The sequence below is a fragment of the Atractosteus spatula genome, chromosome 1 (genome assembly GCF_055471065.1).
Source record: "Atractosteus spatula isolate fAtrSpa1 chromosome 1, fAtrSpa1.hap1, whole genome shotgun sequence".
NCBI lineage: Eukaryota > Metazoa > Chordata > Actinopteri > Semionotiformes > Lepisosteidae > Atractosteus > Atractosteus spatula.
In genome coordinates, this window is record NC_142706.1 from 11,009,252 (window position 1) to 11,021,236 (window position 11,985).

The 11,985-nt window shown below is 43.9% G+C and overlaps 1 protein-coding gene across 1 annotated transcript; it reads left to right on the plus strand.

Annotated features, from left to right (window-relative positions):
• The first annotated feature begins 1,489 nt into the window (after positions 1 to 1,489).
• On the plus strand, positions 1,490 to 8,162 carry chrna9a (cholinergic receptor, nicotinic, alpha 9a). Its single transcript, XM_088918352.1, has 5 exons — positions 1,490 to 1,535; positions 2,171 to 2,316; positions 5,647 to 5,801; positions 6,113 to 6,645; positions 7,582 to 8,162. The coding sequence occupies exons 1-5, from the start codon at positions 1,490 to 1,492 to the stop codon at positions 8,160 to 8,162; spliced, it is 1,461 nt and encodes a 486-aa protein (XP_088774478.1).
• Positions 8,163 to 11,985: the final 3,823 nt, after the last annotated feature.

An 11,985-nucleotide genomic window follows, 5' to 3' on the forward strand; every position in this document is an offset into this window, starting at 1 on the left:
TAGATTCCTCCTGCTCTTCTTTTTTCGCATTTGACGGCTAATCTTGCTGATGTTTTGTTGGAGAGGTTTCCAAACTGTTTCAAGACTCTGCGAGGTCTTATGTGGTGCAGGACCTCGCATAACTTCATGAGCATACAGAACCCAAAGCAGTAAGAATTAGAACATTTAAAACAATTCCTTAGCATTATTTCAGACACGCATTGTGTGTTCCTCAGACTGACATGAGATCGCATACTGAGCTGCAGTTCAGCTGGAATAATCTTCTGGCAGGTGTGGGAATTCTGGTATTTGATTTATTTTGGAGAAAGGTGTCTACTTTTTTCTTACAATGTAGCAGAAAGCGCTTCTCTGTCTCTCCATCTCACTCGCTGGCAGTGTGTGCAGTCTGTCCTCTCTGGGTAGCCAGCTCTGCTTGATCACCGAGCTGCACATTGTCAGGGTCTGCTTTTCCAGCTAAGCATTCATTCCCAAATTCCTGCCTCTTTTTCCTTCTGAACCCAGGCGAGAACTTCCAAGTGCTACATTATTTGTCCTTTGTGGGAACTAAAATAAACTTGTATCTCTCATAAAGTAACCGCTAGACTTTCAAGGTGATGTTTTGTCAGATTGTCTCAGATACAGTACTTGCAATTCATCAGGTGTCCACAAAGTGGCAGTATGGGCATAAATCGTCAGGGAACAGCTCAAAATTTCCCCAAGTGTCATGAATTTGAACTTTAGGTGACTATAGGCGCAATTTAGGCAGCAGAGTGCTGTTATTTTTCCTTTACCAGTGCTCTCTTTGTCCAGCTAAAATATTGCCGCACTTAATGTAGAAACGGTGGTCTGTTACCAAAACCGTTTTGACAGGCTTGAAAACTAAGAATATATATCGATCCCGGTATATTTTATTACTGTGTTAACATATAATGCTATGGACATTTTAAAATGCATGGGGTACCTACTGTATGTTACACAATCTTACAGACTATTTCGCTGCGACTTGTTAAAAGGATATTTCACACTTCTAAAATTCTCTTGCTGGAGGGTGCTTAATCACTATTAACAGGTGTATTTTCGTAATACTGGGGAAATCTCTGCTACAAGCGCAAGCAACAAGAGCGATATTTTATCCGAAAGTATGAGCGCCGGCAAAGATAGATATTTGTTTTTTTTTTTCCGTGACAGCGGAGAGTCTCTAGCAGACGGTGGCCTGTACCAGAACTCAGCGGTTCCAGTTTCTCCCCGGCCTCCGCGTTACGTGATAGCCCGGTTCTTGTTCCACAGTTCAGCGGCGGCACTCCAGAGTTGAGCTGGACAAGCTGGGCGCACAGTACAATACCTGCGCAGGTGAACCTCCGGTGTGGAGAGTCCGTCCTGCTGCGGAGTGTGAACCGCCCGCTGGATGTGGCAGGCGGGGCAGACCGCGCGTTTTCCATCTGTCTTATGAGCTACAGAGGTGTGAGCAGGTGTGACCGCTGCCACCGAGCTCAAGAGGGCAGAAACAATAATGAAGAGAAGCATATTTATCGTGGGCTTTGCCGTCTTGTGTCAAGGTGAGCCTTATTTTCTTTCGCCGGAATTCACTGCTTTCTGGCATTAAAGCATTACAGCGTTTTTAGACTGTGTTTAACCGACGACTGTGCTGTTCTGACTACCGTAGCATAAAATAATCTCGAGAGAATTAAAAAAAATGTTGTTTTTTTTTTAAAAAGTGGTTTGTCCTCGAGAATGTGCTGTATTGTTAAACTTAAGGTGGAAAAGGAAACGCTCGGCTGCAGTTAAACGTCAATAACGGGGGGTTAACCTTTTGTGGATGGGGCGGCCCCTTTCAAGAAATCACTTTCGACGAGCACCCCCAAATTAAGATTAAATTAAAATTAAGAAGGGTAAATCATGTATTAATTGTATATATGTCTGTACTGGACTGGGTGACGGCGTAATATAGAACCGTATTCAGAACCACCACCTCAGAAGACGTGTGTGTGTGTGGGGGGGGGGGGGGTGCTTCTAAGAGAGTTTATAATTTATATTTGTTGGTACTCTAGCGCGTTTGTTAGCAAGATCTGAGAGGTTTACATATGTATATACGTGGGTCCCAAAGACTCCATGAGTAAGAATGTCGAGGTGATATTCATTCCTGTCCGCTGAGAGACGTTGCTTCAGAGTCGTCTCTGGTTTGTGTCCGCAGTCGCCTCCTGCGCTCAAGGGAAATACGCCCAGATGCTGTTTCATGATCTGCTGGAGAATTACTCTAACGCCCTGAGGCCGGTGGAAGACACAGACAAAGCCCTGAATGTTACCCTGCAGATCACCCTTTCGCAAATTAAAGACATGGTAAGACGTTGCCGATCATATACAGTACCTCACTTAAGTGTTTTCCTTTCTTTACGTCGGGACATAAAGCTGGAGAGAACTTGGAAACTGGGAAATAATTAGGGGATCTGGGAATAAAGCTTCCAACACTGAGCACAGGTATACTTCTTATAGTTCGACTACGGACCTGGCCTGCAGTCTGCGTGGAGTTTGCATGTTCTCCATGTTTTCGCTCGAGTTTCCTCTAGGGGCTCCCGAAAGTCCAAAAAGCATACTGGTAGGTTAATTGGATTCTGGGGAAAGCAGCCCTAGTGTGTGTACCTTGAATTACTATAATACTATTTACTATGCTAGTACAAATCTAGTACATCATAAGACCAGCAATAAAGCTCGTCAGGCGCATTTAACTTCATTAAATACTGAGTGAAGGTATAAAACGTAGCGACGAAGGTGGGTCAGGAACGTGAAACACGAGTCTTACGTAGTGGAAGAAGGTGGTAAGTACAGTGAAACTGGATAGATCACAAGTGCTCTCTAAACAGGTGAGTCTCGACGAGGCGCTGGAATGGGGTTAGGAATGGCACAGTGCTGGTGTCCGCTGGTCTAATAGCCTTTACCTTAGCGTGAGCGTAGATGGCGGAGAAGCAGCAGGGCTCTGGAGGATGGAGTGTGCTCAGCTGCAGTGTACTTCTGAGTTTTATTCGTTATAGAAAAGAGGTGCCAGTATAAGCGAATTAAAAAAAAAGAGTTTTACTTCATGTGAAAGACCTCTGCGCGTTCACAAGAGGGAGGCGTGCTTATACGTTTCCGTGATTAGACGTGTTAACTTGCGAGCCGAAGTTTCACGATCTCTCTTTCACGTTTTAAAATGGCCAAGACATATTTCTTCCGACTGGCTGTGATGTAATCCATGATTACGTTCAAGGACAATTTACGGGTCGTTACGGGATGGTAACACCCATCAGAAATAATAATCATCAATGTGCCGCCGTCTTTTCTGAATTTTTCAGACGCCTCACACTGCCACCTTCCGGGCAGCCTGGCAAATTAATCTGAGATGGGAGGCAGCTGTGAACATTCTTTGACACGGTTTATGTAGTCGTTTACGGTTATTTTTTTTTCCTCCAAGTGTATGAATATGATCGAATTAAACCATTTATCCCCTCTAATAAATATGTAATATAAAATATTCCATATATATATATAAAGGCCAGACCACAGGTCAATATATATGTATTTCAGAACGTATTTACCCAGTTTGTAACACAATACTACATCTCCGTATACTGGATTTCCTGCAGTAACGCCACTGCCGAAAGCTGAAGGTCCCGTTGCAACTCAACTAATGATCCTTTCGTGCCTCGTTAATTTAATCAGCTGACGACTTCTACACTTTACTTCCAAAAAAGCAAAATAATAAAACACCGAGCGTTTGATACAGGTTTCTACTAAATTGTATATTAAATGGGTTATCTAAGAAAAATAAGCGTAGTTTAACAATTTACAGACGAACCGTGGTAAATTAACACCGGTGCAAAATATTTTCAGGTGTTGGGAGCATTCAGTGTAAGCGCCCGCCTGTTATTATAGATCCCCGCAGTCAGTCCACCTAGAGACTGCCATGGGTCTCCTCGCTGCAGATAACGAAATCGTGGTGGTTTATGAATTAAAGATGTTTGATATATAAACATGAACAGGTAATTCAATTGACAATTACCACATTGAGCAAGAAAAGCTCCGTGCCCTCCGCGCAGTTAGGCAATTAATAGGTCAGGCAAAAAAATGAACTTGCAAAATGTAAGTGATTTGTTATCGGTACATTATGCGACCTAATAAATAAATTATGGAAAGAAACAAGCCTGTGTCTCATTGGTTTGTACTTTTTTTCTGAGGTTAATAGTCAATAGTCGTACGTCTACCTGGTAATAACCCCTGTGTCTATCATTAGCAAGTCTGACTCATTCTTGGGCCAGTTAGACCTATAGCTGTTAAACGCAACCCGTTAGCGTCAGGATTGCTATCGGCTCAAATGACCAGTTTTACATCTTCACTGGGACATTCAGGTGTGTCTTTGTGAGTTCCATTCTTGATATCTAACGAGGTAGTTTCTAAAGCTTATTTCAAGGGTGCAAAATTTGCAATTAATTTACTAAAACCCACGACGCAAAAGTAAAGGCGCAACGCCAACGTGGGTATGAAAAATAAACACTGTCGCGCAACAAAAAGATGGCACTCAAGTTCCGTGGGTTCAAATACCTTCAAGAAACATAAAAAGTATTAGAAAATGTGAACGCCAATTGTGATAATGAAAACATTACGACGCATTATATATTATATAGTTCAGGTGGGTAGCTGCGTCAGCATGCGTAGGCTGCAAAGGAACAAGTAATAGGTTTATTCCATGCTGAAAAAAAGAAGAAAGAGGAGCTCTTTCTTCTTTTTTTCAGCATGGAATAAACCTATTACTTGTTCCTTATATATTATATGCTGAATGAGTGTGGAGGTTAGGTAATATTTTAATTATAATAATAATAATTGGTATTACTACTACTATTATTATTATTAATAGCCATTTTGAATTGCTGAGCAGTCTCCAAACTCTGGACTGGACATGGATAATATATGTGTTGATAGGTAGGGTAAAAATTATGAATGAACATGATATTCAGATAATATTGAAGGGATTGTAATGCTTTGTTTGAGTACTGTCATGCGCGGTTTTTCCGACTTAAATGGTTGGGACATGATAGCTATTTAACGTTAAGGTCACCATATTGCTCTGTATTCGCTTTTGAGATTTGGCCAGGGTTTTTTAAACCGGGCTTCAACTGGAAGAGGTTAATAATAGGCTGAATTCGGTTCCATAGAGATCAGCTGATGTGAAAACCTGAGCATCTTGTCACTGTCCTCAGCCTCGTGTCGTATTTGTGATTGAGGTGTGAGCTCCAGTATGTGTTTCACAGGCAGGCAGAGTCCAGGTTGGAGCTTTCTCTTTTCTACAGTCTGGCCAGACCTCTCATGCCCACGTACTGCTTGCTGTGCACAGAAGGTGTGTCCCCAGGGCACAACCCCGTATTTCACTGGGGGAGCAGTCAGAAGGGTAAAATGTAAAACGGCCTTCGTGTAAGAAGCCAGGCGTGCAAGGAGGAACCGAAAGTCCTCTGCAAAAAAACAAACCACAAATCGACAGAGGTTTGTTGTAGCTGAATTAAATTTGGCCGGGGAAGTTTTTGCTTTGGGAACAGAAAAGTCAGTTTTGTGGAATGCCTCCCTCACGATGCACAGTGAGATCATTTTGTTTTCTTCTGCACACAATTGACCTGTTTCCCCCCCCCCACCCTGTGGGCACAGGATGAGAGGAATCAGATCCTGACAGCCTACCTGTGGATCAGACAGACCTGGTACGATGCCTACCTCAAGTGGGACAAGGAGGCCTACGATGGGCTGGACGCAATCCGAATTCCCAGCAATCTGGTCTGGAGACCCGACATCGTGCTTTACAATAAGTAAGAGGGGTGTCTTTTTTTTTGATAACTGCTGCAGCAAGCGTTACATCATGGTGACAGCATGTCATTCGACTGCTCAGAGGGATCCTAAGCTTGAGGTCTTCCAAGCAGGGGCGGGTTACTTGCTTGTAATGCACCTGAAACAAATTTCATTTTCACGAGTATGGCTTAGTATTTTAAAATAGTTTGTTTCTCTGATCATTGTGTACGCATCATTTAAACTCGGGTGCAGGTTCGGGGAGAATGCCATTCTAAGTTGTGGACTGGTACAACTGGCGGTAACCGTTTGCGTCCATCGTGTTCGCCTGCAGGGCCGACGATGACTTCTCAGGCCCTGTGGACACGAACGTGGTCCTGAGGTCCAACGGGGAGATCACCTGGGACTCCCCCGCCATCACCAAGAGCTCCTGCGTGGTGGACGTCTCCTACTTCCCCTTTGATGACCAGCAGTGCAACCTGACCTTCGGCTCCTGGACCTACAACGGCAACCAGGTCGACATCACCATGGGCATGGACAGCGGGGACCTGTCCGACTTTGTGGAGAACGTGGAGTGGGAGTGCCACGGCATGCCGGCCACCAAGAACGTCATCATGTACGGCTGCTGCTCCGACCCCTACCCCGACATCACCTACACCCTGCTGCTCAAGAGGCGCTCCTCCTTCTACATCTTCAACCTGCTCATCCCCTGCGTCATGATCTCCTTCCTGGCCCCGCTGGGCTTCTACCTCCCCGCCGACTCAGGGGAGAAGGTGTCCCTGGGCGTCACCGTGCTCTTGGCCCTCACCGTCTTCCAGCTGATGGTGGCCGAGAGCATGCCGCCCTCGGAGAACGTGCCCCTGATTGGTGAGTCTGGCCAGGGCCCAGCGGAGAACAGCCGCTCAGCTGCTGCGTTCGGGACTGAGGTGCAGTGTGACGGTGTGAGGAAAGACTTTTCCTGTGCATACAGCCACACTTCCTGTGCTGCATGAGATCAAGGGGTCTCCTGATTTTCATTCTAGAATTCTGAAATTAATTTTTATATGGAAATAAGATATGCACTGTTGATGCTTCAATATATATCTATATATATGGAAATCTCCCATAGCCATATAATCCATTATCCATATAATTCCATACATAATTTTACATATATAAAAATATATCTGTATATTTTTATTTACATATCTTCCACCCACTTTCTAATCGCTGCCTACAGTTCAGGGTGGCAGGGGAGCTGGAGCCTATCCTGGTAAGCAGCGGGCGCAAGGCTGGGTACACCCTGGACAGGACGCCAGTCCATCGCAGGGCAGGTGCCCAGTCAAACGCAGGCACTAACTCAGACACGCGCCCACAGGGACATCTTTGGACTGTAGGGTGAGACCGGAGCATCTCGAGGAAACGCATGTGAACATGGGGGAGAACATTCAAACTCCACACTGGTAGCAATCCAAGGTCCAGCAATGGACCCAGGGCCCCAGGGCTATGAGGCAGCAATGCTAACCACTGCACCACCATGCTGCCATGTCTATAGATGTCCTGCAATAGTATGGAATGGGACTTCTTATATCCAGATAATGGTCACAAGGGTTTTCTAGCTAAAAGGATTAAGAGTTTTAATACAGTATGGGATACATGCACACCCATGTTTCACAGGTGGTAATAATATCAGTGTAGATTACGATGCTTTGCCCTCAGAAGTGCATGCCGTTCTGTTAATCTTTGTACTGAAAGCCCCATTCCACAGCCTTTTCCAGAGCCTCGCAGGAAGGAAAACGTGTTTCCGGCTTTGTGTTTTTGCAGGCAAGTATTACATTGCGACCATGACCATGATCACCGCCTCCACGGCCCTGACCATTTTCATCATGAACATCCACCACTGCGGGGCGGAGGCCAAGCCCGTGCCCAGGTGGGCGAAGGTGGTCATCATCGACTACATGTCCAAGATCTTCTTCGTCTACGAGGTGGGCGAGAACTGCACCACCCCGCAGGGGGAGAAGAGCCGAGACGTCCGGGGGCCGGCGGAGGAGCACCCCGCCGGGAAGGGCAGAAAGCCGCCGGGAAGGAAAACGCAGTCGGGCGCCTCCGGGGGTTGCCATAGCAATTACGAGCGCTGCGCCGGGGAGGATCCGAACGGCAACGTGAACGGGTGTCCGAAAGAGGACGTGGAAAAAGCCCAGGCCCAGGCCTGCGCCTGTGGTCGCCACGGCACCATCGTCAAGAACATCGAGTACATCGCCAACTGCTTCCGAGAGCAGAGGGCGACGTGCGCGAAGGGCGCCGAGTGGAAAAAAGTGGCGAAGGTCATGGACAGGTTCTTCATGTGGGTCTTCTTCATCATGGTCTTCCTCATGAGCATCCTCATCATCGGCAAGGCCACCTGACCCGCCCAGGTAGTCGTCGGCAGCCGGCACACGTCAACCAAGTCCGTTTTTGTGTTTTTGGGGACAGCCCGCTTTTCGTTTGGAGCAAGGCCATGGGGAAACGAAGTGAGCAGCTTCTACTTTCAGCCGCAGACTTTGTCATTTCGACTGGTTAAGGAAGCACCCTAACAAAGTTTACAGACCAGCTCCTAGCTGATTTACTATGTTTTTTGGGCATTTTTTTGCTTTATGGTGTTTTTCACATGGTTCGACTTTTGATTTTTTTACAGTACGCTCCCCGTTTTCATGCCCCATTCACGTACGAGGGTTTACATACAAACTTCCTGCCTATTCTCTCAGAAAAGGATACGGCAATTTGCTCTAGTAGTTTCAGGGAAAAACCATTGTCATTTTCAGTAGCTTTTTACCAAAACACTGCGGTTCATATTGATATGCCTAAAAAGTCACTTGTTTTAAAGATTCTGCTTTACTTTACCTCTCTGCTCAGGGGCGCTGTACAATGGCTCAGTGCTTGCACTCAATGCGTAGTTTAGTAATGTGCTTACAGTATTTCTTACTGCTGTTCTTATGTAGGTACTGACATATCTCCAGTATAGGCAATATGATGCAATTAATTGGTTTTCTTACAAAATTAAGTCTTTACAAAATAATTTGTAGTGGAATTACTGTAATTTGTAGTTTTTACATTATAACACTATACTGATGTACATTTTATGAAAAGTATTGTATATGCAGGACTGCAATTAAGAAGGTTTCCATTCCAGATAGGCATGGTATATTTGCAGGTGTCCAGAGGGTTTATTAAGCTTCTGTTCTGTATAAACTCTGCTTTGCCATGATGCTTTTCTAACATTTTCTTTGCTTTTACCATGAATATACCACATGCTGAAAAGTTGCTTTAACAGGCTAGACAGCATTTACACAGCTTAAACTCTCTGCAGTGGATTAAACCTCCCTGTGTCTGCCGTCCCCCTGTTATTTGAGTTCAAGACAGTGGCAATAAGCAGGCATATCTTGTTTAGCTGGGGAAACCAGAGCTTCTCTGCTACCGAGGTTGCTTGAAGGTCAGAGCTCACAATATTTTCTATTCAAAATGATGCAGTGAATTTTTCATGAACAGCTTTGTTTCCACCAGGTGTAAGATGTAAGTCAATCTGCATCTACTGGAAATGCACATAAATAATGCACTTAATGATTTCGACAGTATGGTGTTTAACAAAAGCCAATAAGTACTCATTGCATCCTTGGTAAGCCTTTTTAACTTAGTTGTTATACAGGTTAATATTTTGCCAAATATCAGGACTTTGGGCAATAAATTCTGCCGTGATGGTTGTCCCAATGCTTTTTTCAGACAGCTGGAGCTCAGATTTTTTATGAAAAAGTTTGCTTATCTGTCCGTGTTTCATTGTCAATGTTACCTGTACAGGCAGGGTTAACCCATCCCGTCTCCACTGAAGGAACTCCACTTTATCATATTACTCTCCATAACACACAGTGGAAGAGATATGGGTCCTTTTTTAAGAGGCCATCACTTATGAAATGTATCACCGTAATTTTCCATTTTTCCATTTGTCTTGTCCCCTCTGTCCATTTTCACGATGCTTTATCTGATACAGGATTGTGGGGGTGCTGGTGCCTATGTTTTTGGACTGAGGGGAAACTGGGGTACCCAGAGGAAACCCTCAGGGAGAACATACAAACTCCATGCAGCACCCCAAGTCCGGAATCGAACCCAGGACCCCAGCTCTGTGAGGCAGCAGTTCTGGTCTCATCCTAATCTTCCCTGCTTAAGATAAAAAAAGATCAGTCCTTGCAGCTCAATGGTGATGGACATTCCCTGAACATATCCAGAATGTACTGTATCTGTATCCAAAGCAGCAATACCTTCATTATAACATTATACGGCGATCAAAATTGTATTCTTACATCATGCGTTTACTCTGCTTTTCCTGGTTTTACTATACTGCCTGGTGCTTTACTTAGTAAAATCACAGAAAAGGCAAATACATTTCTAAAATATCCTGAGGAATTTGAGGGAAATGCCTCATTGTAGCACACTTTCCTTGGGCGTATAAAGTGACTGTCCTCATAGATTTGTGGTGCAGAAATCTATGGGTGCTGCTGGGAAGACCTACTTGTAGTTTTTGCTTAGTGGAGAACTGACGTCTTTTGACATTTCTACAGCTGGAACACCTTAGTCACCTTCACACTCAGCATTGCCACGTCCACGAATGGATACGGAAATAGCTAACTTCGGAAGGAAACATTTGAGTGCGTGTGACCACTGTGAGTAAGCACACCTTTATCAAAACTGTGAAGTGGCGTACTGGGTTGCTTGCAAAGCTGTCAGTTCAGTATGCACATTTCTAAGCCTTTGCAGACTTTATTCTTTGCATAGCTTTCGGGAACTAAATTCAACTGACGCCTCTGCTCAATTCTAGATTCGTTAAAGGTGGCAAGTAAGATTCTTTAGTGATATACTGGTTCATTGCCACAGTGAGCTGTCCAGCTGTTGCTCATGTTTTCGTATGTTGGACTCTTATGTTAAAATACCTTCGTCAGTTCACTTTATCACTGCCTAGCATAAGAAAATCAGTGTTAGCTCTGTAATAATACAGATAGTTGTTCAGTGTGCAATGGATTCTTTATCTTTTTTTGTTTACAAAGGAAACATACAATACCAATCAGAGTCATACAAGCAGGTTTCATAGAATTTTTAATAAATATAATAAATAACATATTTTATAATAATATATTATATAACATATTTGCACAACTGTGTAAACCCTTTCACCCTTTCTCATGGGGAATAAAACTTACATCAGAAACTATGAAACGAGGCAAAAATTGAATAGAATAAGGACATTTCTGCAGGATGTACTGTATGTTTCACCACCCTGCACAGCTGCTGGAAAAAAAGTTGTGTCCTATAAAATTGAATCCTGCATGAATTTCATTTTTAAAAATAAATGTTACTCACTTTAATAACTTATAATAGACCAGTTGCTGTTACAATAACATAATGTTAAATCGAACATAAATACTATAATTCATATAATGACTTTTAATTGTCTTTGTCTGAAGAAACTGTTCATTTTTTATGTGTCCTCCCTGTGTCTTGAGCCCCTGGGAGGTTCTGGATGAGGGGGAGGGGTACAGGGTGATGCCCCCTGGTGTCAATGTAAGAGGATCTCTGCCCTAAATCACCTGCCTGTATTCTGCCCCGGCTCACAGTCATTCAGAGAGACAGGCCCCCACGCCAGCTCTGGGGCTGGAAGGAAGTGACTGAATCAGGAAGTTCTGCAGTCCCGTTCACAAAGAGCCCGTTAACCACATTGACTACTTTAAATCATCGTCATCGCTTACTCAATCTCAGCAGAAAATGACCCAATTTCACAGTATAACACATTTAATTCCTTCACAATTACCTTAATTACCTTCACTACAACACTTTCGCCTTCAATCTCAGCTAGGACTGCACAATTCATATTTGAAAAATTGCAGTTTTGTGGTAAGACGCTTTCCTTCATAAAACAGAAGGTGTCAGTCACAAATCAAAACATGAAAATAAATGTATCCTCTTATAACAGTACAATAAGTGACATAATACCTGCTACTGTGCTAACAAAGAGTAAAACAAAATTCTCCTTTTGGACCAGCGTGGGTTACAATCCACTGTTCACTTCTGTAAAATAACACTGATGAACACTGATTTCTTTACCATCAGTAAAGTAAAGATAGCTTCTTGTCTTTGACAGCTGTATGATACTGAAGTAGCCTAAGGTTTGGCTTTTCATGTAAGACAAAGCCTTGCTAAGTACAG

Bases quoted from the DNA above. Each gene is read 5' to 3' on its own strand.
- chrna9a (XM_088918352.1), top strand. From the start codon at position 1,490: ATGAAGAGAAGCATATTTATCGTGGGCTTTGCCGTCTTGTGTCAAG. The intron at 1,536-2,170 runs GTGAGCCTTATT...TTGTGTCCGCAG, and splicing joins CTTTGCCGTCTTGTGTCAAG to TCGCCTCCTGCGCTCAAGGG. The intron at 6,646-7,581 runs GTGAGTCTGGCC...GTGTTTTTGCAG, and splicing joins GGAGAACGTGCCCCTGATTG to GCAAGTATTACATTGCGACC.